Source organism: Orussus abietinus, unplaced genomic scaffold (assembly GCF_000612105.2).
Source record: "Orussus abietinus isolate OABI.00-Male unplaced genomic scaffold, Oabi_2.0 scaffold4, whole genome shotgun sequence".
Lineage (NCBI taxonomy): Eukaryota > Metazoa > Arthropoda > Insecta > Hymenoptera > Orussidae > Orussus > Orussus abietinus.
Window position 1 is genome coordinate 597104 of NW_019396014.1, and position 23039 is coordinate 620142.

The 23039-nt window shown below is 49.5% G+C and overlaps 2 protein-coding genes across 4 annotated transcripts in view; one reads left to right on the forward strand and one right to left on the reverse strand.

The window, feature by feature from the left end:
- The first annotated feature begins 1050 nt into the window (after nt 1-1050).
- On the forward strand, nt 1051-14063 carry LOC105695651 (chymotrypsinogen B). 3 transcript variants are annotated; one of them, XM_012417418.2, is made up of 10 exons: nt 1051-3645; nt 10806-10902; nt 10994-11115; nt 11477-11581; nt 11972-12114; nt 12184-12314; nt 12395-12594; nt 12664-12798; nt 12874-13098; nt 13160-14063. In XM_012417418.2, exons 1-10 carry the CDS (start codon nt 3478-3480, stop codon nt 13451-13453), a joined length of 1620 nt encoding a protein of 539 aa, XP_012272841.1. In that variant the 5' UTR covers nt 1051-3477; the 3' UTR covers nt 13454-14063. The 3 variants fall into 3 exon arrangements, with proteins under 3 accessions (XP_012272841.1, XP_012272842.1, XP_023290413.1); XM_023434645.1 differs by having other exon boundaries at nt 3514-3645; nt 10806-10906; XM_012417419.2 differs by lacking the exons at nt 10806-10902; nt 10994-11115.
- A 59-nt stretch (nt 14064-14122) lies between these two features.
- The window catches only part of LOC105695652 (nuclear migration protein nudC), a 48617-nt gene continuing 39700 nt past the window's right edge, over nt 14123-23039 (reverse strand). Inside the window, exons 5-7 of the mRNA XM_012417420.2 lie at nt 14962-15156; nt 14681-14883; nt 14123-14610 (exon numbers count right to left, since the gene is read on the reverse strand). Of these exons, the coding sequence (XP_012272843.1) occupies nt 14559-14610; nt 14681-14883; nt 14962-15156 (450 nt within the window). The 3' untranslated portion in view covers nt 14123-14558. The remainder of the gene's footprint in view (nt 14611-14680; nt 14884-14961; nt 15157-23039) is intronic.

Below are 23039 nucleotides of genomic sequence, written 5' to 3' on the forward strand. Positions count from 1 at the left end.
TTAGCCTTGTGCACGTCCATTAACATAGCGAGTGTTTAATGTAGATTGAAATTGTTTGCACACAGAGGCAGAATCGCGCCTGTCTGGGCGTTCCGTTATTTTTCGAGGAGCATTAACTGGTTATTCATTTAACCGGCTTCCCAACCGCCCATTTTCGCTACTATAATAAATAGCCAGTAATTTTCAGGTTTGTTGGAAAGCCGAGTGTGCGCGCTCGATACACGTGAGCAGACTGAAACGACTCTTGCGTAAACTACTGCACATTTGCGTCTAGGGATATTGCGATTGGAAAGCATAAAGGGCGCACAGACGGCCATTTTCCGCCGGAAAAATCAAATTGGAGCGCCTCCTGTCCATTACAACCGGTTATGTAACTATACCTAATCCAGAATTTTTGCCATCATAAATAGCCGGCCATCTTGGGACTCTATCGAACAAGCTAAAACATTCTCCAGAGAAAATTGCTCGCAATTGAAACTCCTCTTACATATTTCTTATATATATATATAAATTCTTCGCATGCGAAATTGACAATGTCGACTCGGTAACAATGCGAGATTTTTCATGCGAATCTATTTCGTAAGAAAATCCGTATGACCTCGAGAATCGGGTGTCGGTTAATAATAACAACGGGGGGAAAAAGCAATTTATTAATCGGGTATAAGAAATTCCAGTTTCAAATGATTCGGCAAAAAGTGCTGCTGCATCATCTAGGTGAGGGCAAGGTTAGGTTAGATCCTTGAAAACTGTCGTCGTGGTCCCTTTCCAGCCGAACTCTTTCATCTCTTTCGCTTCACCTCTCGATGCGTCGAATCGGCGGAGACTCGGAAGGACGTCCTCGCGCGAGGAAACATAACCTCTTCCGAGAGGCTCCGCTAAAAGCGCAGATTAATATCCAGAAATGCCGTGTAGGACGCACACGAGTAGCCGGCTCGTCCACCGCCACCTCCAACTCGCCGAGTCCACCAACACGAGGCCCGACTTCCGCCTCTCCTCCGGCTTCGTTGATACTTCCTCTCGCGTTCCTCTCAGTCGCACCGGGGCCACGTGCGCGCTCGGTACGTCGCTCCAGACTTCGGCCTACTTCGGTGCAGTTCGGCCCCTGCCTTCGGCCCGCGTCTTTCCGTTCGAGCCGGCCAATCGCGGCGCCACTTTCCGCTGGGCCGCGGCCGATGGGGTGCGCGCGTCTCCGAGTGGTCGCTGCGACATACGAAGATGGTTCCATGATCACGGGAGTAATTCTCGGTTTCACCAAGTCAACCAGCTTCAACTTCGAGCTTTTCATCGGCTCCATTAACTCCTACCACCCACCAGCACAGTGATGCGCCTATCGGAAGAAAAATAACCAAACATCGCATGAACTTCGACCGAGTCAGCCGAGTTTAACCTCCAGCCATTAATTCGATTAATTCCGGATATTAATTTCCGTAGCGACGAGTCTGGGAAATTAAATTAACCAGCACGACCATGGCAATTAATTTGGTTTACTCGGACTCGACTCAGCCGCTATGTGTATGATCTTGCCGAGGATGTGGGCGGTTAAAACGTGAGAAAAAAGGAAGAGCGGAGCAGGTAGCAATTTATTAGCCAGATTCGCGTCGCGGATAAGCCCCGAATGTGCTTCTTCGTGTGTTAAGAGTTTCTCACGAGGCGGAACTTCGAAGGGAGGTCCGAGATCGAAGGGACCGAGGTCTCTCGTGATTTCACGTGATGTCTCCCCGGGATACCGAGGTATTCTCCTCGAGTTCCGTCACGCGAACTCCGGCGCACCTCAGGGACCTCCAGGAGAGCGGGCGAAACGGATCCGTCAATCCGGCCGACACCTCGAGGAACGAAATCGGAGCAGCGAGCGCAGTTTCGTGTCGCCTGTGATTTCCGTACGTTCGTTCAGCTCGACGAATAGCTGCGCCGAGGAAACGCTGGATGTGTGGTCTCCAGATCGTAGGAGCTCTGGTCAAAGGAATTAACTCTGGGCTGGCGGTAATTTTTAATTCCGGATTAAGTGTACACTTAAGTGGATTTTATCTCAAAGAACGACGGGAGAGACAAAGAATTCCCCATTTGAAATTTCAAAGAAACGAGGAATTCGTTCTTTGTAATTTTAGGAAAAAAAGAATTCGTTTGTAATACCCGCCCTCTTGATTTTGGGTGTCATTTTTACTCCCACTCGAAGAGTGCCCACGCTATTAGCGAGTCACACCTTCGAGAACGCTGGAAAGCTGTGGAAAAAGTGTCCATCAATTCGGATTAGACCCAACACCCCACCACGCGTGGAAAGTACAATGCGAGCAGCTTATCGCGTTCCACATTGAGTTCCATACACGTTTGTGCTCCTTGGACTGCTTCATTATGCAAAGGAGCTGCAAAGTCACGCCTCGCATAAACAGTGCACTTTGTTTAAGGCAGGTAGCTCCTAGGGACTCGATGGATGCGGTTGGCAAAGGATTCGTCAATGCCGATGCCTCTTGAACAGCTGACTCTCGCAGTGCAAGTACTTTGAAGAGCAACACCCATGCGAGACGCCCAACGCGTGTGGAGGCACGTATCTGATGCCCACACCCGGATTATGGACGATCTGGGATCCATAACAGAGTTTCCAGCACCTGAGCGTTACCGGTTGAAATTGTAGGACCCCTACATCTATCAACCAACTCAAAGGCACTTAGCCAAATTTCGTACCCGATTTGCAGGATAAAGGCAAGATCCAAATCCACCACGAAGAGACGTCCATCGTTTCAGACATTGACCAACTTGAGACGGTAAACGCAGGATCTAAGTCCATCACGAAGAGACATCCATCGTTTCAGACATTGACCAACTTGAGACAGGGTGAACGCAAGATCCAAACCCATCACGAAGAGACATCCATCGTTTCAGACATTGACCAACTTGAGACAGGGTAAATGCAGGATCTAAGTCCATTACGAAGACACATCCATCGTTTCAGACATTGACCAACTCCGGTCAGGGTGAACGCAGGATCCAAACCCATCACGAAGAGACATCCATCGTTCCAGACACTGACCAACTCGAGACAGGGTAATCGTAGGATCCAAACTCACTACTAAGAGGCGTCCATCGTTCCAGGTATCAACTAATCCCTGACAGGGTAAACGCAAGACTCAAACCCACCACGAAGAGACGTCCATCTGCTCGGACATCGACCCATTCATCCTCGATACTGGGTCGCGGTTGGTGTTGGGCTCTCATCCGGTGCTGGGCTTTTGGACATTTGGGAGGCATTCCCACCACGATCGGCCTGGTGCGGGGTTACGTTCCGTTCTTTAAAATCCCGACGAACTCGGACTCGGTGAGCGGCGCTGTATTTATAGACCCGCAGGAGAGAGAGGAAACGTAGATCCAAGGGAGAGAAAGAGAGCTCCAGAGCGAGCTTGCGAGGAGCAAGTGCGTCCACGTCGCGGCAAGCCATCTCAGCGATCGCAAGTCCGGGACGAGACGGGACGCGATCATGACGCGATGGGTCCTCGACAAGAGCGAGCCTCCTCGTCGAATCTCCACCTCGCCAAGCGAAGATTCACCCAACAGGATTGGGGACACCCGAGGATGATCCTGGACCCGGTGAAAGTCCTTCGGTGCTCCGGGGTTCTTCTACTCCTGCCGATGATTGGCGCCGATCACTTCCCGGTGAGTGGATGGGCGTCGTGCGGTTTCCATGGTGAAATGCACGTTGCATGGTGAAATGTACGTTGCACCATGGTGAAACGCACATTACTCCACAGTGAAATGCACGTTGTATGGTGAAATGTACGTTGCACCATGGTGAAATGCGCGTTGCATGGTGAAATGCACGATGCATGGTGAAATGTACGTTGCACCATGGTGAAATGCGCGTTGCATGGTGAAACGCACATTACCCCATGGTCAAATGCACGTTGCATGGTGAAACGCACATTACTGAAACCATGGTCGACCAATTTCTGGCGTCCCATTGAATCCCACCATGTTAGTCAATTTCGCTGATTTACGTTTCTCCCTAAAAACGGGATAATAGCTTTTTGTGAGTTATCAGTCCGGGTTGGAGCCAGGTCAGATTAATGGTGATCTCGGGACCCGTCCAGAGAATTGATGTCGCTCGCGGTGGGATTTTGTTCGATTTCAATTGATCGATTGTTCCTCACTTGACTTGGTGGTCGGTTGGGGTTTAGCGGTCCCGAGTTGATGGTTTGACAAATTGGAGGTTTTTCTGAGCGACTCTAACGGTTGTTAGTATGTGTTCGATCTCGTAAATCTGGGTACGGGGAATGTATATAGCGAGGTGGAATATAGGCGATGACTGGGCCTCGTTAAAAAAAAAAACAGATGTGTGCACCGCAGAAGTGCTCGCTACCCCATTTCGCACAAGTTAGAGACTCCGCGAAGTGGAGGCTGAGCTCGGCGGGATCGAAAACGGGGAAAAACTGGGGATAATGGATTTCGTTCAGGGAACTTCCGCTAGGATACATTTTCCTACGTTTTTTATCGCCCAACGGAAGAAGAACAAGTGGAACTCTGTTCCGCGAAGACGTAGTACACGCGTAGGCACCAGATTGGAAGTGCAGAAATTGGCAAGAAAAAGCTCTTGAGATTCGAACCGGGCAGGGCTGCACGCTGCTACACTATCCTACGCCAAAGCTACGTAAACGTAGCTATATAAGTAGTTAGCTACGTTAGTAGCATGGTGTATCTCGGGGAAAGTGCCCCAGGCATAAGTATCTCTCGAGAGAACGAAGACCGTATCACGTTGCACCGGCATCTCGGTCTCTACGAACTCGCGATAAGAACCTGAAGATACCCCGGGAGTCCGCCGCGAGCACCGGATTTATCAAGAGACAAAAGAGTCCTTCTTTGGGGCTTCATAGAAAGTCGCTCTCGGCCCGAGAAAAATGGCCTCATGGCGCACGTATGCCGCTTACGGGCCCCGTAGATCCCATCGCCACCGGCCACTACCGCTGACAAATCCCCGTTTACTTCCGTAACGGTTCACGCTGGAGAAAAGTGTCCTCTACAAAAACTGTGAAGAATCACTCGTGGAGGAACTTTTGTTTTGGACATTTTTCTACGTCGCGCGCCGTTGATGAGATAATCGGGAAAATGGATAGCCCTAAACCCTTGCCGGTGCAGGAGAGCGGATTACGAAACGATCTTCTTTTTGGGCACGCAAGACGTGGGTGTATCTCTTTTTTTCCGAGCTGTCCGGCTGTATATTATCCCATCACTACCGGTTTCTCTTCGGTGGGGGATCTCTGGGTCTTTTAACGAGGGTCTTCCAGCAGCTTTGACGTTTGTCCGTCGCCATCTTGTTTCGCGCTGAGGGGTCGTGTCTGATTGTTTCCTTAACAATCCCCTGGCCGTTTTGGGGATACTAGCAGCACTTTTATACTGGATCAACTTTTAGTTCCGACCAGATGATTAGTCCAAAATGTATTAAACAGTATTCCTGTACAAATATTCGTCGTCAAATCGCGGATACATGGCTCGGGACCACTAACGGTTCCTGGTCTTGCTGAGTTCTCGAGTTTTAACGAGGCTGGTGATCTTTCAGCTCTGTCACTGGCTCTCGAGATGTTGATCTCGGGGTTAAGCGCCGTCGTGGGCTGACTCGGTGTAAGGTCGGAGTTCTCCAGGTCAGCTCCACTCTCATCTCGCATTGAACTACTAATCCTCCCGTTAACGAGGCGAGACGAGTCTTCCGGGCCATCTGCGTTCCCCGAAGAACATCTGGGGTCTCCAACCCAAAAAAAGGAGGAAAAATTATATCCTAATTTCCTCAAAGCTGGCCCTAAATAGAAGCGCTTCTAATAATACAATCCACGAGGTCAACGATGCGACTTAAGGCCGCCTTCGATCTTAAGGCCTGTCCAGCAAAATGGCGACTCTCGAGATGACCAACGCGTCGTTCGGCCTCATTTCGGGTCCACCAATTATTATTCTTCACAATTCCTTCAGCCAGAATTACATTTTGATTGATAGTCGAAAGACGCATTTGTTACCTGACGTAGGAAATTAATTACTCGTACCGACGCCCTTAAAGAAACTTCCGTTTCCCAGGAGAGATTTCGCGGAATCTCGCGGAGTGCTCCTTGGCGACACTCCTGGGAGTCCTCGGCCGGGCCTTTTGTTTTTGCTTTTGCATGCTATAGTGACGCCTGTCCATTGGAATTTGAGCTCGTAGTTAGGCAGGAAATGTGTACTGCGCCTCGGAAAAAAAAAGTGGTCCCGCGGAAGGTATGTCGCGTACGGTTCTTCGGTCCCGAGGGTCTCCTCTCCTTTGGCCTTTTATTTCTTCTTCTTGTCCGTTCCGAGGCTCCTGGGCCATTGTCTTCGTGATTCGCGACTGTCTTGGGAAAATACGGGCCTGCCATTGCGATCCTCGCGGGATCAGGAACTAGATTTACATTCTTTCTGCCGGGCGACGCGGAAAGGGACGCTCTACCTCTCGCGGTGGTCCGCCATCTTGGTTCCCGCCGCCATGATGGTCTTACAACGGAGGAGTCTTAATTTTGCAAACTTTTCAAGTAAACGCCTGAATGACGAAATCCACAGTCTCTCTGAAATCTAAATTATGAAGTTCGAGACACGAGAAGGGCCACCTAGGTCGGAAAAGAGGGCACAAAGAAATTGGCGTCCTTTAACGAAGACGCCAATTTCGGACTCGTAAAGCCTAACTCGTGCACCGAAAAAGAGGATTTATCGAGTTTCTTATGTGTCGCGTGTGTAAGGTCATACTCGAGAAACAGAAGGGCGTGGGTAAATTTACCGCGGATGTTCCCTGCGACGTTTACTACGTAATTTTACGATGATTTATAACGCGCCATGACAGACGGGTGTAGCATAACACATTTGCTCGATCCTCTATGATGTCTTCATAGCGCATACAAGACGAACGACATGGCGTGTCGTTTCTCCCCCATGATAATAAGAGAAATCGAAGGTGACGAAGAGGGTCACCCTCGAACTTTCGTTTCAGGCTTTCATATCCTCGTCCGAAATATCCTTCTTTATTTTCTCTACTTTCAGAGCACCTTTTCCTACAAATCCGAATTTTCTTTCTATCTGATAATTCCCCAGATTCACTCATGAAATCATGGATTTTAATTCTCGAAATCACTGGAAATCGTTGGAAATCGCCAAAAGATTGACACAGTTTCAAAGCCGACTGTCACTTATTACCAAATCGCATTGTTTATCATATGAAATTATAGGCAATCAGTTCTTAAAGAAGGAAATTGTTTTCACTGATTCCCGAGTGAATGGCCTCTCGTAATTCTTTCAATCCAGACATGGTCGTGTAAAGGCTTGAGACGACTTCTTGCGCCAAGTTAAGGGAACCTCGAGAAAGTGTAATGGTAACTTCGTGTGGTAAAAAGTCACCTTTGAACCCGCTTAAAGGCTTTTAATATCGGCCGCGGTCGTGTACGAGCGCCTACTATCTCGCGCTCGCGCCGATCGATACGTCGATCGATTTATTGCGCCAGTCGCGTAATAAATGAATTCGGCGAGTCGAGTAAAGCCAATTGGACGGTCGATTGCGCGATTCGACCTGAATTCGCGATCTAGGTCGCGCCCGAGAGGTGTCGTCACGTCCTCTCGGTCCCTCCGAGCATCGACATCACCGGCGCGAGAAGAGGCGGCCATCTTGCGGCCCCGACGAGTCAACGGACGCAGACGCGGGTTCGTCGTCGAGGTCTCAACGAAAAGTCCCGCGTTCCTTCCGTAGCTCGTAAAATGAGGCCCCTCTGGTTACGCGACGTCGACTCGGCAAAAGTCTCGCTTTGCCGAAACTCTCCCCGCGATTTGCTCGAGTTCAAAGGACGCAAACCTCCGCGCCGGCCGAGAGCAGTCGGATCCGCAAATAACTTCCGACGAGACTGGTCGCGAGGGGGGAACAATAATAAATAACTCCGTTCCGTTGTGCCCGGCACCGCGGCTGTACGACCGGAGGACACAAATTTCCTCTTAATCGCGATTTTAATCTAAACGCGTGGCGAAGACGCGAGGGAAGAAGTGCGCCCGAAAGGTTGCGATTTCATGACGATGTACCCTCGACTACAAAGTGAGAGATAGAAAGAGATATGCACGGAAGGGGGAGGCTTTGTTGGTGCAGGAGAGTGTATTGTTGAAATTTATGCCGGGAGACTTTACCTCCGGAATGATGACGGAATCATTGATTCCGTCGGAGAGACGCTAAGGTTGCGAGGTGATGCCGACGCGGCGTCCCTAGCAACGGTTGCCACGGCGACGCTCGGTGCGGAGTCCCTAGTAACGGTTGCTACGACGCGGTACGGCGTCCCTAGGGGTTAGATACGGGTTTTGCTTAAAAAGTTAACATGGAAACCGTGGTTTCCGAAGGGGCCTAATGCCAAGCACTGTACCTTCGGAGAGCACGAGGTCTTGCGCACACGATTAACGATGCCGATTACGTTCCTTCGGCCGGAAGCGGGGAATATCTTCACGTCGCGGAATTGGTCCTGGCAACGCGATCTCGCAGCTAATTGCGTATATATCGACTTTGTTCCTGCACGAAGGGAATTATCTCCAAAAAATGCTCCTTCGTTGCCGGGAGGTAGGAATTCCTCGACATCTTACCAAGGCGGTCTTGCGGCTAATTATCAGCGATGAAAACGGCGGATAAAACCGCGGACTGGAGTTTTTCGGATTTTGACGTAGGGGGGAAATTTTTGCTATACCTTTCGTGCTTAAATAGTGGTTTGAAATTAAAGGCTTATTTGGAACTGGTCGTGGTCAGGTGTTTTTTAGTAGTAAGCATTTTTCTGTGGTGCGGTTTCCAGTTTGCAACCCCTTCGGGTCTTCCAGCCTGACGAGCGAGCTTGCGGAATCCCCAGGTCCGAGAACGTCACCCTGGGCTCTTCTTTCCAGTCCCAGGACCCATAAATCAGGGACCGATCTCTCCATAGCGAGCATTCCTTCGACTCTGTGGAAGTCGCGCTCGCGGGGGCTCTTTTTAAATTACTCGTAAGAAATCGCCAGCCATTTTCGGGCGGACACTCGACGAGAGCCATGTATGGTATAGTAGAGGCGTCACTCCGTAAAACGGACGTCTCCGACTCGGCTCTACGTCTTCCTTTTTTATTATTTCCTCTTCTTGTTTCCTGAACCCTTCCACGATTGGCCGGACCGAGCGAAGCACGCATACGACTCGGGATGCCTTCGGACAGTGAGCTGTTAAGGGACAAAGAAGGAATCAGAAATCATCCAGAAATTCAGTCCACTCGTTTATCGAAATTGGACTCTCGGAACGATTCGCTCTTCCCTTGGCAACCGCTACGACGCCGTTGCCATGGTAAGCGGGGCTAGCACATGACGCCGTTGCCATGGTAACCAGGCTAATAGCATGATGCCGTTGCCACGGTAACCGGGACTAACGTCATGACGCCGTTGCTATGGTATCCGGCCAGGCTAGGACGCCGTAACTATGGCTTTCTATTTCTGTACACGGTATTACGTTCCTCTCGTACTCTTTTCATTTTTTTCCCTCTTTTTTTAACGAAAATGCGTCGTAAACCTGACGTCCCCATGAATTATTTAAAAATCGTGCGTTTGCGGGACCACCCCGGAGAAGTCTGGCGTTTCGAAGAACGACCAAGGCGGCTCGTTTCCTCGAGAGGAGTACTTCCTCTTAGTGTACTCGCTCGTAGGCGAAGGAAAACTCGTTTTTACCTAGTCCTCGTTAATTCCCCTGCGCTATGTGCAGGTGGAGGAAATAAAATAGTTGACTAATCCGAGGGTTCTTTCGCATCCTAGGGAGCCTCGGAGGTCCGATAAACGGGCTTGGCGAAGTCTTCTCTTCTCTCGGGTTCTCCTTGGGCTCTCTTCGGGTTCTCTTCGGGCTCTTCAGGCTCGGTTTCGCCGCTGTAAGCGGCAAAGAGCTCGAGCCTCGAGCAAAAAGCTCCAGCCTCGAGGAGATGTAAGGCACCGCGCTTTAGCCTAGTTTGGACACGTTCACCTCGGCGCATACAAATTTCTCGACTATAGGACGACCAAGACTTATCGCAGGCCACCCTCGAGCATTCTAGCGAGCCGATCGAGCTCGCACAAGTATAGAGGGCGATTCATGACCATCGCTGTAATGGCTATAAAATGGAAATGCGAAGTCAAGTGCACACTGACCAAAATCGGACGACTCGGGTGGAAAAGTGCATTTTGAAAGTTGGCCATGGTCTCATCCCTTCGTTTAATGCAAATTTTGGGAACGTCACGTGTCGTCTTCTCTACGTGCAGCTCCATGTCGTCAGGGCGAATGGCTCTCGTCTATGCTAATACATGTATTAGCGTATGCAAAAAAGCCATTGTTAAAATCCCAGGAGCGAGACCGTTCGGATCGAGTGATTGTTTTGAGGCTGTTGTGCAACTTTTGATTAGTGGTTGCTATCTCGTATCGCTATTGCCCAGGACAAATTGAGCTTAATTCCGACGCCAATGGCTCAACTTAGCTGCGAGAGAGCGTTTGACGATTTCCATAACGACGACTAGGTACTCGTAACGATGTCCTGCTCGTAAAGGCTCGAGGTGGCAGGACACCTCTCCCTCGAGGCCTTTTATATATTAATAACAGTTGTCCCCTCTGATATTACGAGGACAATGACAAACAACCGATCCGCGAAATTGATCGCGTCTAGTCGGGCGAGGCTCTACAGGGCGATGCAGAAAAGATGCCTTTCTCTTGGACTTTTATCCTCCGAAAGGAGTGCTGGATTTTGAAATTAATTCGAAACTACGGCCAGAATATTTACGTCCAATTGTGCTTGATTTGGAACGCCATGCCAATAAATCCCGTATTATTGCAGGGAAATAACAGAAATAACAGCCTCCTGGAGAACGACCCGACTTGGATGGGCTCGAGTAGGCGAGACATTATCCCCGATGGCGACATACCAAAGAGTAGTAGGTAGAGATTCTGTAATATGAAAATGAAAGAACCTTGGTTTACGCACTCGAGGATGATTGTAATACCTTTTTTTTTTTACCTTCTCAGAATCTCCGAAATCCTTCAATTTCACTGACTGGAGCGAGTGGTCGGTCTGCGATCGACATTGCACCCAAAACCGAGTCAGAAGGTGTCGGACCAAGGCAAGATGTGGAAACACGGTGATCAGGGTGGGTCCGAATATTTCTCATAACTGCACCTCCGCTCGTAAAGCACACTCCCTTTTTTAATTTTCTTTCTTTTTTTCATCGAAGGAATGAATCACGATCAAAGGGAGGATGTTCGCGTATGGGGTCGTGTTGGGGAAAAAAGCGTTGAGAAATTATTTCCGCGAATAGTAATTAACTATCCGAGATGAAAGGGACAGGGTGAGACCATAAACATGAAATTTTGGATGCATGTAAACATCATTAGTGCCAGGATCGAGGGGGGCGTGTTGATGCACGCGCGCGCCATTGTGCATGAAACCCTTAATGCATGCACGTGATGTATATAAGTATATTTATGGATGAGCTAAAATTAATTTTGCAGGAGGAGCGCAGCTGCCATCACAAAAGAAAAGGACGACGAAGGAGCTGCAGACAGCGCCAGGGCCGCGGAGGTCGCCGGAACGACGAGAAATTCCACGTCGTCCAGGTGAGCTTCGCCATTTTTTATTTCCTCTTGCAGCAGCCCGAGGGAAATTCTGAGGTCCTACAAGGCTCCCTTCGATTCCTCACCGCCCTCTAAAAATAATTCACACATGTTTCTGAGTACTTTACATTATTACCGAGATTTATCACTCACCGCTGGAAAGTCGATTCGCTCCGCTCGCGGGAACATTCAGCCATGGAGCTGTAAAAAATATTTCCCGTTAATAACGCAGGACGTGATTCCACGAAAGATGTAGTCACGTTTTTATACGACGTCGCAGTCACTTCAAAATAATTATTCCGCACGTTAAAGCACTCTCAAGATAAATTGGATAAAGTTGTGGATATATCATAGTCACTGCTTATGTTAATGGAATAATTTTTTTATCAACAGATCCCGAAGGAGGCGGAACCTAGACAAGGCAGGAGAAGAGGTAAAGGACCAGGCAAAGGATCCAGAGAAAAGTCCAGCAGTAATTACGGAAAATGGAGCAAATGGTCGCCTTGCACCAGATCTTGTACTACGCAGAGACACAGGTAACTCGGTCGTTCTTAATTTCAATCCGAATTTCTTCAAGGTTGTAACAATTTGATATGCCCTTCTAGGTGGTGCCGCAGGCCAGGGATTTGCGGGAGAGATGTGATCCGAGAAAGCGCTTATTGTTACGTGGAAGGCAGTTTTTGTCAGCGATGGATCCATCGGCGCATCCGAGGCAGCCAGGAGGAAGAAAACGATGGTAACCTCGGGGTTACACTTCTCTTATACCCGGTTGAAATAAAAAAAAGAGAGGATTAATATAATTAATGTAAATCGCAGACCTGGACCTGGAGGAGTTCGAGCTGAACCCGAACACGGTGGAGAGTCTGAGCAACGCGAAGGACGATCACAGCTGGAAATGTGGAGTGGCGAACGCAGGAAAAAATTCAAGGCTTTCCTACTTCACCAGGATCATCGGTGGTCGTCCAACCGTCCCTGGAAGCTGGCCCTGGCAAGTGGCAGTGCTGAACAGATTTCGAGTGAGTATCTCACCCTGAAGAGTAAGTAAATAAATTAGGATCACTCCTTACGAGCTGTTCTAACTCCAGGAAGCCTTCTGCGGAGGAACCTTGGTCTCTCCTCGATGGGTCCTCACCGCAGCCCACTGCATCAGGAAGCGTCTTTACGTCAGGATCGGAGAACACGACCTCACCGTGAAAGAGGGCACTGAATTAGAACTCAGGGTAACGTCAGATAGCCATAGATAATCAGAGATAAATACCCGAAAACGATCTTCAAAGGTGATGTACCGACTCTAGGTGGACGCTGTCATGATACATCCTGACTACGATGCCGACACCGTCGACAATGACGTTGCTCTTCTTCGTCTTCCCGTCACTTTGACTCCTGCTGCTACGAGGGGGGTTGCATGTCTGCCGGCACCTAGACAATCCTTGCCAACGAATCAGCTGTGCACTATCATAGGCTGGGGAAAGTCCAGGGCGACCGACGACTTCGGCACTGATGTTCTCCACGAAGCAAAGGTACCCGGACCGCCTCCTATGATCTTAGAATTAATTTAAAATTTATTTATTATTCTTTCAGATACCGATTGTTTCGGCGGAGACTTGTCGAGAAGTCTACGTGGACTATAGGATCACTGATAACATGTTCTGCGCTGGTTATCGTCGAGGTAGGATGGACTCCTGCGCAGGAGACAGTGGAGGTCCTTTGCTCTGTAGGGACCCTCGAAGACCCGATCATCCTTGGACCATTTTTGGCATCACTAGCTTCGGCGAGGGGTGCGGAAAGCGGGGAAAATTCGGTATCTACGCGAGACTGACCAATTACGTTAGGTGGATCGCTGAAGTTATCAAGCAAACAGATGCTTTTACATAAATTTCTTTTAATACACTCGTAGGGATCTTAATTCTATCCGGAGGATTATCGTTAAGGTCCCGGAGAGGACGTAATTAACGAGAGCGTTATGTGATTTAAAAAGGACTCAAGGGTGGGCTAGGAAATTCCCTCGAGTTTTTTTCTTAGGTTTATCAAACCTTTCGATTTCATCGCGAAAGGAAGTTAGGTTGGACGCTTACGTGGTTCCCTTCGATAGTACTTTTATTCACCTCCGACCACCGCTTTCCTCATCTGGTCGCTTTGCCTTTTCTTATCGTATTATAGATTATTAAACTACATTACTCAATAAACTAGACGAATCGGTGGATATTTAGATACTTATTTTTTAGTGCTTGCAACAATTATGGACTGTGAGAGGGAGGGCTAGTATTAACAGGCAGTGGATGCGTTAATACTTAAACATGGCCGATAATATTAATTACAAATTATCGTGAAATAAGTATACGCGGTATTTCAAGAGTTCTCATAGAAATTTTGAAAAACTGATTTATGTGAGGAAAAATACATTTCGAATACTAGTGATAATTCCTTGGCCTTCCGAGTGACTGTATACTTTTTCACACGTTTAGAATAAAATGCACCATTAGTACGTCCAGTTCGTTCGCTATACCTTGGACAATTGAAATTGTACCGTCTTTTTTTTTTTTCTTCATTTAAACTTTTTAATAGTACGAAACAAATATCAGATACATCTTATGCTTGTGCTTTTTAACAGAAAGTGGAACCTTATCGACAGTGGTATTACAGTATGGAAAATACTAAACTGCGTAATCAGTACATCGACGTCTTACGGGGTGATCAAAATAACAAACGTAAAAAGATGGAAGATATGAATGGAGAAATCGAGTTTCCTCGAGTCCTTTATGATTAATTATTAAAAGCTCGACGTATCCGGTTAGTGCTGCCCTCTGTTCCATCTTCTTTATCGACTTTACAGCTGCTCCTCAGAAGGTGGACGTCCAGACAACCGCGACGAAGAGTGGAGGTTGTCGAGATGAAGAAACGCGGTGCAAAGAGTATTTTACGATGTATTGTTACCAGGCCTTTAACCAATTGAGGGCCACTTTGAACAGGGTGGTCCACTTCAATTGAATTTGCACTTTGAGAAGTCCATTTCCGGGTGCTGCTCCATGAACCTAATAAAATCGTCACATTGAATACCGCGAATATAATGAATCATCTCGCGTCATATCTCATCGTTCTTACTTCTTTATGACATCTTGCTTCTTCTGCTCGTCCGAGGTCGGCAGACCCAGTTCTTTCTGTCGCTGGTCGTACATCATTTTCTCGACCAATCCGCGTGTTTCTCCATCCAAGTCGGAAAGTTTGCTGGGTTCCGGGTTGACCTTTTTCGTGCTGATCTCCGGGTCGCCAGTGACCACGTGAGCCCACCATTGCATCTTGTTCACCTGGAAACGAATCGTCACACGTATCAGAAGGCATTCAAGATTATTTACTTCTCCATTTATTTCGATATACGGCTCTACCTTTTCCAGGTTAATGAGGAGCGTTTTTCCGTCCTCGATGACCCAGGTGGACTCTTCGAGTTTGACCTCGTGGGGGAAATCTCCGTCGATTATGGCCGGCTGGCCTTTGACCCCGCATGTCAGGTGTTTCTTCGTGATCGAGACTGCCACATCCTTCGGTTTTGCCAGAAAGCTGACCTTCAGCGGCACTCGTATCTGGAAAGAAGCGAAATCTCTTAGCACGATCAGCGGCTAAACGCGAAAAGATTTAGCAAGGAGCGATAAAGATTTTGCCACGACCTCGCGATAGGACCTCTAAGAGTTGGAGCAAGTGTCGAGAAAACGAGGCGCGCGTTCCTCAAGGTCCTCCAATTACTGCGTCCATTAATTATTTCTCCGAAAGACCGTTTCCTTTCCCCATGGACCCGGGACCCCGAGGAAGGAAATCGCCCTATCTGCCATCTGGCTTCTGCTCAAGAACAATGGCCTTATTGTGTGCAAAAGGGTAATGAGACTCAGCGACCTCCGCGGAGGTCCGAGGAGACGCGCAACGTCCTTGCCGTGCAACGTCCCCGCTTAGTTTCGACCAAAATGCGATTCCTCGTCGAGATCGAGCTACCAGGACGACGAAAGTACCTTGTCAGGAAGGCTCGACCTTACGGGGCTCCTTTCGAATCCTTGCACCGGCCTCCGCGTCCAATTAAGCACGCTAAGCGTGGTAAAACTCGCGGAAACCAAGATGGCCGCCGCAGTCCGTCGACGAATTCTCCTTAACGATTCATTAAAACTTCACGCCGACGTGCCTTGCATATCGATGGAAGAAGATCACGCGTGCCGGACGTAATAAATTCCGCTGAATGTTCATTCCTTTCGCCGAATTTCCTTCTGCTTTAGGCCGAATTTCGTGGAGACAAGATGGCCGCCGTCTCTTCAGGAGTCGTTAGGAACTGATTGAAATTTGATTTCTTTTCTATGGTTTGGATTCGGTAAGAACTCGTGGGTTAGCGGCGGTAACTCGGGGAACATTCTACGAGGCCGGTTATCTTGGATCGGCGACTTTGGCGAACAATGCGCGTATTATGAGAAGTGTAACAAGGAGACGACCTCGGCGAAGGACCGCGGCGTCCTAGAGATCTCCTAGCGATGTCCCTGCTCGCAGTTGGCGGACCTCCAGGTGCCTTTTTCTCCCCCAACGAGTTGCGACACAGATTTTACAAGTAAAGCTATTCAAATGTTATTCCTGCCGCCATGTTGCCGCAGACCTGCGCATCCCTGGGCTTTTATTTCCGCGCGTTTGTTTGCTGTGGTTTTTCTTCCACGCAGCGAAGGCGCTCTATCAAGCGAGAAAGAAGCCAAGGCGAGGACCTCGAAGATGGGGTTAAGGATGCCGGAGGAATCGTGAGTGTTTTTTGATTTTGGTGAGATCTCGGCTGGTTCGTTTCGAAAAGTCAGGAGACATAAGGCTTGGTCGTGGGAAAAATATGACCACGAAGAGGAGCCTTCAAGTTGGAGGCGAAGGGCAACGGTGTTTTTCAGTTTGGAGGGAATTTCGGTCGTGTGGGCTGCTTTTTTCCGAAAATCACACACGGCTTCGGGGGTGTGTCGCAACTCTGGAGCCGTGAGATCGCTCGTAAAGAGCATCTCCAGTACAGACTGTCTTGGGTTTCCAGCGTGACGGCGAAGCCGGGTGCACCGGTGCGTGGAAACGGATCATGGCTACCAACTTTAACCCAACGTTAACCAAGTGGAATATCATTATTATAGCGATTGCGTCCAAGATACAGCTAAGAGACGAGGCCCGGCAGGGCCTATTCCCTCGCTTCGTCAAGGCGCCGATCACAGAGGCGGCCATTTTCTTTTTCTCTCCTCCACCGTGCGAATTGTTAGTTGGAAATCAATCCTCCCGTTCTTTCCACCGGAAATAATTCTCCGCTTTCCACTCGCAGCTGAAGTTTCGAGGCCACTCGTCCACTCCCACCACCGTTAACTCAGTCCTTTTTCGAGAAATTAATTTTTCTCACTCCTTTGTCATCTCCAGCGTTTTTCCCATATCTGTAGTTCCTTCTTCCTTCTCTAGTCGTCATCGACTCCAAGTCACTCTCCCGGAAATTATGTTAAACCTATAGTTAAACCTCCAAGGCAACTATCCATTTTAAGAAGCGTCGTTTCCATTCCTGATTTTTCCTCTAAATTGACTTTCCACAATTTAATTCGTTAACTTGGTTCTGATTATTTCCGTTGTAGGGCCAGGAAATTATGTTACACCTCCACATTTTAATCCATTTATCCGCGGCGGGTTATTTCCGTTGTAGTGTCCTTTTTTAATGTCAGGAGTCAATTTTTCAGGCGGCTCCTCCCCGGCTTTCTGTCCTCGTGGAATGGTCGGGACTGTTGCACCTGCAGCTGCAGTTTCTGAGGCGATTCGAGGAGAGGCCGAAGAGCGTTGGCGATCGTCGAGCCCGAAGGCTGTTGGCCGGCCCACTCGGCAGAAGTCGATTTATTCGGTGCCTCGTCGTGGATCCTTGATACGCAGGATCGCCGTAAGACGAGTTGTGCAATCGAATAGTTTCTCCGTTACTCACATCGCCAAATACGCATTCCAAAGTGGTCTCCTCCCCCGAAAACCTTCGATCGGCCTTTAGACTTGGCGCAAACAACGAGTCGATCGATCCTCTGCTTCGATTAATCTAATGTAAGGTGGAGCGCGAAGAGCGTCTCGCTTGTGCAGGCGTCGAAGTCTCCGAGCATCGAAGTCTCCGCGACTCCGAAGACCCACCAAGGAAAATCCACTTCATCTGGTTCTCGAAATGACTTAAAACAATTTCTTTCGACTTGAAGAATTCAACACAACGTCAAGATTCTGTCGATTAATCGACGAAAAAGCGCCTCTCTTGTTCAGGCATCGAATTCTCCGCGACTCTGAAAATCCACCAAGGAAAGTCCATTTCATCTAGCCCAGGGAATAATTTAAATCAATTTCTTTTAGCTTGAAAAATTCAACTCCGCATAAAAATTCCGTCGATTGATCGATGTTGGGCCATTTTCGGAGAGTAGTCTTGGTGTAAAGTCGACGTCACGCGTTGAAGTCTCCCCAGCTTTCCTCCAAGGCGCCTCAGGCCCTGACTCTCCATTAGACTATAAGGTCAACGTGATTAATAGACTGGGCTGGACGAACATCCGATTGATTCTTAATTGTTGGCAAGATCGGCGAATTCATCAATTTTTATAGCGTGTTCCGAGCGTCGGATTGCTCAAGAGATAGGTACGTTGCACCGGATTTCAGAAAAATCTCTTAACCCCTATAATAATGGTATTTTGCAACAAGGACGAGTTCGACACTGATGCACTCAACGGGATGATACAGATTATTCCAGGAATTCGCATCAATCTCGAATAGTTTCAGAATGACAAGTTATGGAAATTCCGGGGCTGGCCCCAGGACTCGGAGTGCCAAAAACACGGGACTGATAAAAAAGACCAGACGGTCGATTATTTATAACCGGACAGCGGTTCTTCAAGTTCCTCGTTAAACGTAGCTAAATCACGGAATCCCTCGCCGGGGATAAAATAAGGTATTCGCATTCTTTATTTCCCCAGCTTCTTCTGGGATGTGTGTCGCTCCGTTAAAAATAAACTCGTAAATAAATAAGCGTTTATGTTAATTCCCCGGCTTCGTGGAACGGCGTTAACGTATTCCGCTTCTCTAAACATGTTAATAATGCGGATTACCTACCGGGTGAATAACGAGTAAAGTAACGATAAAAAGCGTCGAGAGAGAAGTAAGGTGCCAAGGTCCTCCTTGTGGCGAGAAGCATAGAGCTCCACGGAATCGGCACCTGTGCAGGTGCAGTTAACTCGTGCTCGCATCTCATTGCACGTGCATGCACCGATGCAGGACGTAACGGGAGATGCAAGGCCTAGATGCACCCAACGCATGCATCGAGGAGCATCCGGCTTTCGGGTGAAGATGGAACGCGGCACGTCACAGGCGAGAGTGGCACTTTCGATGCAACTGCAGTCTTGCACTTTCGTTCCACGTCGATTCCTTCCTCGAACCCCACGCCAGGTCGATGCAATCTCGCAAAGCGGACTGGATTCGATATATCGCAACATAACCTACCCTAACGTCATCCCAGGATCGAGAGTGATGCAACGACCGGTGCTTCCAGAGTGAAGCAACCTCCGAAGAGGCATCAAAGAACCGTTCTCCAGGACGGAGCGATCGTAAGACCCTAGAATTATCGACGCCATGATTGGACGCGACCTTTGGACGCGACATTCGGTGCATGTTTTCGCCGATGCACGCGGCAAACCGTTCTCCAGCGCGAAGAGAAATTCCCCAAGGTCAGGCGAACTGGCCCTCGCGAGGAGTCGCGGCGTCTTTAAGAGTCCGCCATGTTGCCTCGGTGTCCGATTTACGGAGGACCTTAAAGACACCACCAGAACGAGATAAGAGCACGCGGTGACTTAACGAGTCCGAAATAAGTCGAGATAAATCGAAATAATCCGAAATAATCTGAAATGAGCCAAAACAACGAGCGCATCGAAACATCGCAGCGCCGCCATGACGCTTTCCAGAGTCGAGAAGCTCGCCATGGCAATATGGCGGCGCTATTCCGTCGCCTAACCTACCCTAACGCGAAAGATCGGAGGATCGAAAATGATGCAACGACCCGTAGCTCCTGGAATTACGCAATTCTCGAAGCGACACACTCGCCGCGTGTTTTCAATGGCGCAGACGTCGGACCGTTCTCCAGGACGATGAGAAGTTCTCCGAGGTCGCGCCGAGTGGCCCTCGCAAGGCGTCACGGCGACGCCAGGAGGACGCCATGTTGCCCCGAGGAGCAGCTTACCGTAGGACCCGGTAGGACCGGTTCCGCCGAAAATTGGCGCCGGTCCGGCCGCGACCGTAGCGGGTCAAAGAACGGCCTTGCCTCGCCCCCACCGCCATCTTGCGGCGTCCTCGCTCCCTTCCCGCCGTTCTTCGGCGGAAAACAACGCGCGGCGCGCATGCGTGCTACGCCCGCTCGCGCCAACGCGGCGCAGCTTGCGCAACGCGTCCGAGAGCGGCCGCCAAAAGTGAAATCGAGATGGAACGGACCTCGGGATTAACTGGAAATGGGAAGTAAGACCGATCGCCGCTTCGCGGGACATTCCAGAAACTCTCGAGGACCCCCGGGTCCTCCGCGTGACTCGCGGCACGCGCCCACTGCGCAGAACTTCGCGCAGCCCGCGAACATGGCGGACTGCCTCACCTCGCGATTTCTGGACCCCAGAATTCGGCTTACCGACATCGCACGATGTCGCGCGAAAGTTCCACGGATTCCCCCCGAGTGATCGAATCGAACTATCGACGCGACTTGCGCAACGTGCATAAATAATTCCCGCATCTGGTCGATGGAAAATTGTCAGCAGATGGTCCGGGAATGGGATTTTGCCAGCGAAGTCCGGATAGCACTGGCCTCGGGATTACCATAAAATGGGAAGCAAGACCGATAGGTCGCTGGTTCAACGCAGATACATCCCGCCTACTTTCGAGGCTCGAGGTCCTCTCGCACGCTGACCGGCACGCGCGCTCTGCGCAGGTCGCCGCGCAGCCCCCCTGGGAGCGATTTACGAGCGACGTTGGAGCACTCCTCGAATGAATTTAAATCATTTTTTATTGTTCCCGCGAGCTGGGCAATCACGCGTCACAGGATATTTGCTACCACGCGTTATGCAATTTACGGGGGAGCCGCGGACCCGATCACCTCGATTTTTATGAGATTCGAGGATCGCGAGAACGGCTCAGCCAAGTTCAGCCGGGAGTCGGGGCGCATTAATGCGGGGACGATATCGAGATTCGGCGCTATTTGGCCAAGGTCGAAGACGGAGTCGGGCAGGAGCGAGTCCTATGCGGCGACTTGCAGCTGCGAGGACCGATCGACCAGGGTTTATCGATCAGGAGTGGAGTCGGGACCGGAATGGTTGCGTAAGACGCCACTCGGTGCTTCTCGAGTGCTCGGTCGATGACGAATCGGAGACGCCGGCGCCGTGGCGCCTCCTGGCGGCGACCTGGCGAGTCGGATTATTCCCCATCGAGGCGGACCACCCACGCAGGGGGTCGAATAAACGGAGAAATGGACAAACGAACCAACGAGCCACCGTTGACATCGCCTCGATGTCAAGGTTCGCCGAGGATGAGCCTATGGCGAGATTTATTGGGTTATTTGCGTATATGTTACGAGGTCGGCCGAGGTGACACCGGGGCGACACCGATGAATCCTGGATCCCGAGTGGACACGGATTCGCCATTTCGATTGGCCAATCCGCGGCCATCGGAAGGTGAAGGCCGCCATCTTGGATCACGTTCGGCGGGGACCGGCGTCTAGGCGAGGGCAACCTTACACGCGGCGTATCCTCGTCCCCGTGACTAAGCTCGTTCGCTACTCGCCATTTTGGACGCGATAAAAGACACGTTGACTCCTTCGCCGCGTCGACCTGCTTTACAGACTATTCATTCGATCGAAAGTCGCCATTTTGGATCACGTTCCGCGTGGACCGGCGTTTAGGGTGACCTTACACGTAGGATATCATCGCTACTCGGTATTTTTTATGCGATAAAAGACACGTTGACCTCTTCTTCACATTGACCTGCTTTGCAGACGATCGATTCGAGCGGAAAGTCGCCATCTTGGATCACGTTCGGCGAAGGCGACCTTATACCCGGCGTATCCTCGTCCCCGTGACTAAGCTTGATCGCTCCTCGCCATTTTAGACGCCACAAAAGACACGTTGTCTTCTTCGTCGGGTCGACCTGCTTTGTGGACGATCGATTCGATCGGAAAGTCAAGGGCGACTTCTCGGAAGGCGACTGGTGGAATTTTAATACGAGCGGGTGCAGATCGGCGCGGTGACGCCGGAAAATCGAGGCCGCCATCTTGGATCGCGTCCAGCGACTGCTAATTCGCCTAGGTGTTGACCTAGGTGAGTTAGCAGTTTCGCCAGTTGGATCGAGCTTGGATTACTCGGAAAGGGTGCAATTCTCAGTTCGATCCCCGGCTGCCGCGTTTCCTGGCGAATTCGACGCCGATTGGCCAATCGTTCGGTGGAAGGTGAAGGTCGCCATCTTGGGTCGCTTTTGGCGACCACTAATACGCTCGCCGTAACCTGAGCGAAAGCGACCTTCGACACGAGCACATCGATACCTCTCGTGGCCAAACTTCCGAAAAAGTTTCGCCTCGAATATGGTAACGTTTCCGACGAAATCCCTGCAATAATCCATCCTTAGGTCATCATCTACGTCTAATTCCTACGTGTCGCAACCGTGTTTCCAAAGAACCGAACTCGTGCTACTAATGAGTCGAGTTTTTCGGGGCAGCCTCCGAAATTATCCCCCTTTTTTTCCGACCCTTTTTAAGAGCAATTCTTCACGGCCGTTACTGGAGTTCCTCAATTCCTGCTCGATTCCTACATGTCGCAATTACCGTGGATGCCCAAAACGTCCGAACATGACGACGATCACGTGGTTCTCCTCGCCTCCGCTTAGACGGCGCAAGGAGCGTTCTCCGCATGGTGGACGCGACTCGCATGCGGAAAACGCACCTCCAATGCCGCTGACGGAGGCTCCTGTCACCTGCCACCCCGTTGGCAATGCGGAATAATTCCGAAACTCGAGTCAAAATGACATGTTCGGAGGGGGAGGTCTTGCACAAGACCTTTTTAACCGGCAAATGTAAATACGGAGATATATTTATTTATTGACAAAAATACCTTCTGAAATACCTTGTAAAATTGATTAAAACATTTTAGTTCATTGAAGCAAAAGCAGTTTGGTCGAGTGAGGTAAAATTCGGTTCTGTTTATCGGAATGTTTCTTGGAATGAATTAAATCCTGCAATGAGAGAAGAAAAATTCATTTAAGGAATATTTGGATAATTCGAAGAATAATTATTTGGTGCTAGTAAATTGTCATAATTCCAGAGAGACGTTGAATCCAATTTTTTTTTGTCGAGTTTATTTCAGTCAAATAATTATATTCTTTTAAATAATCAATTATTTCTTTCGGGCGGCTCAAAGAAATATTCCTTTGGTTCAGTATTTCTTTTTTATCTGTCGAA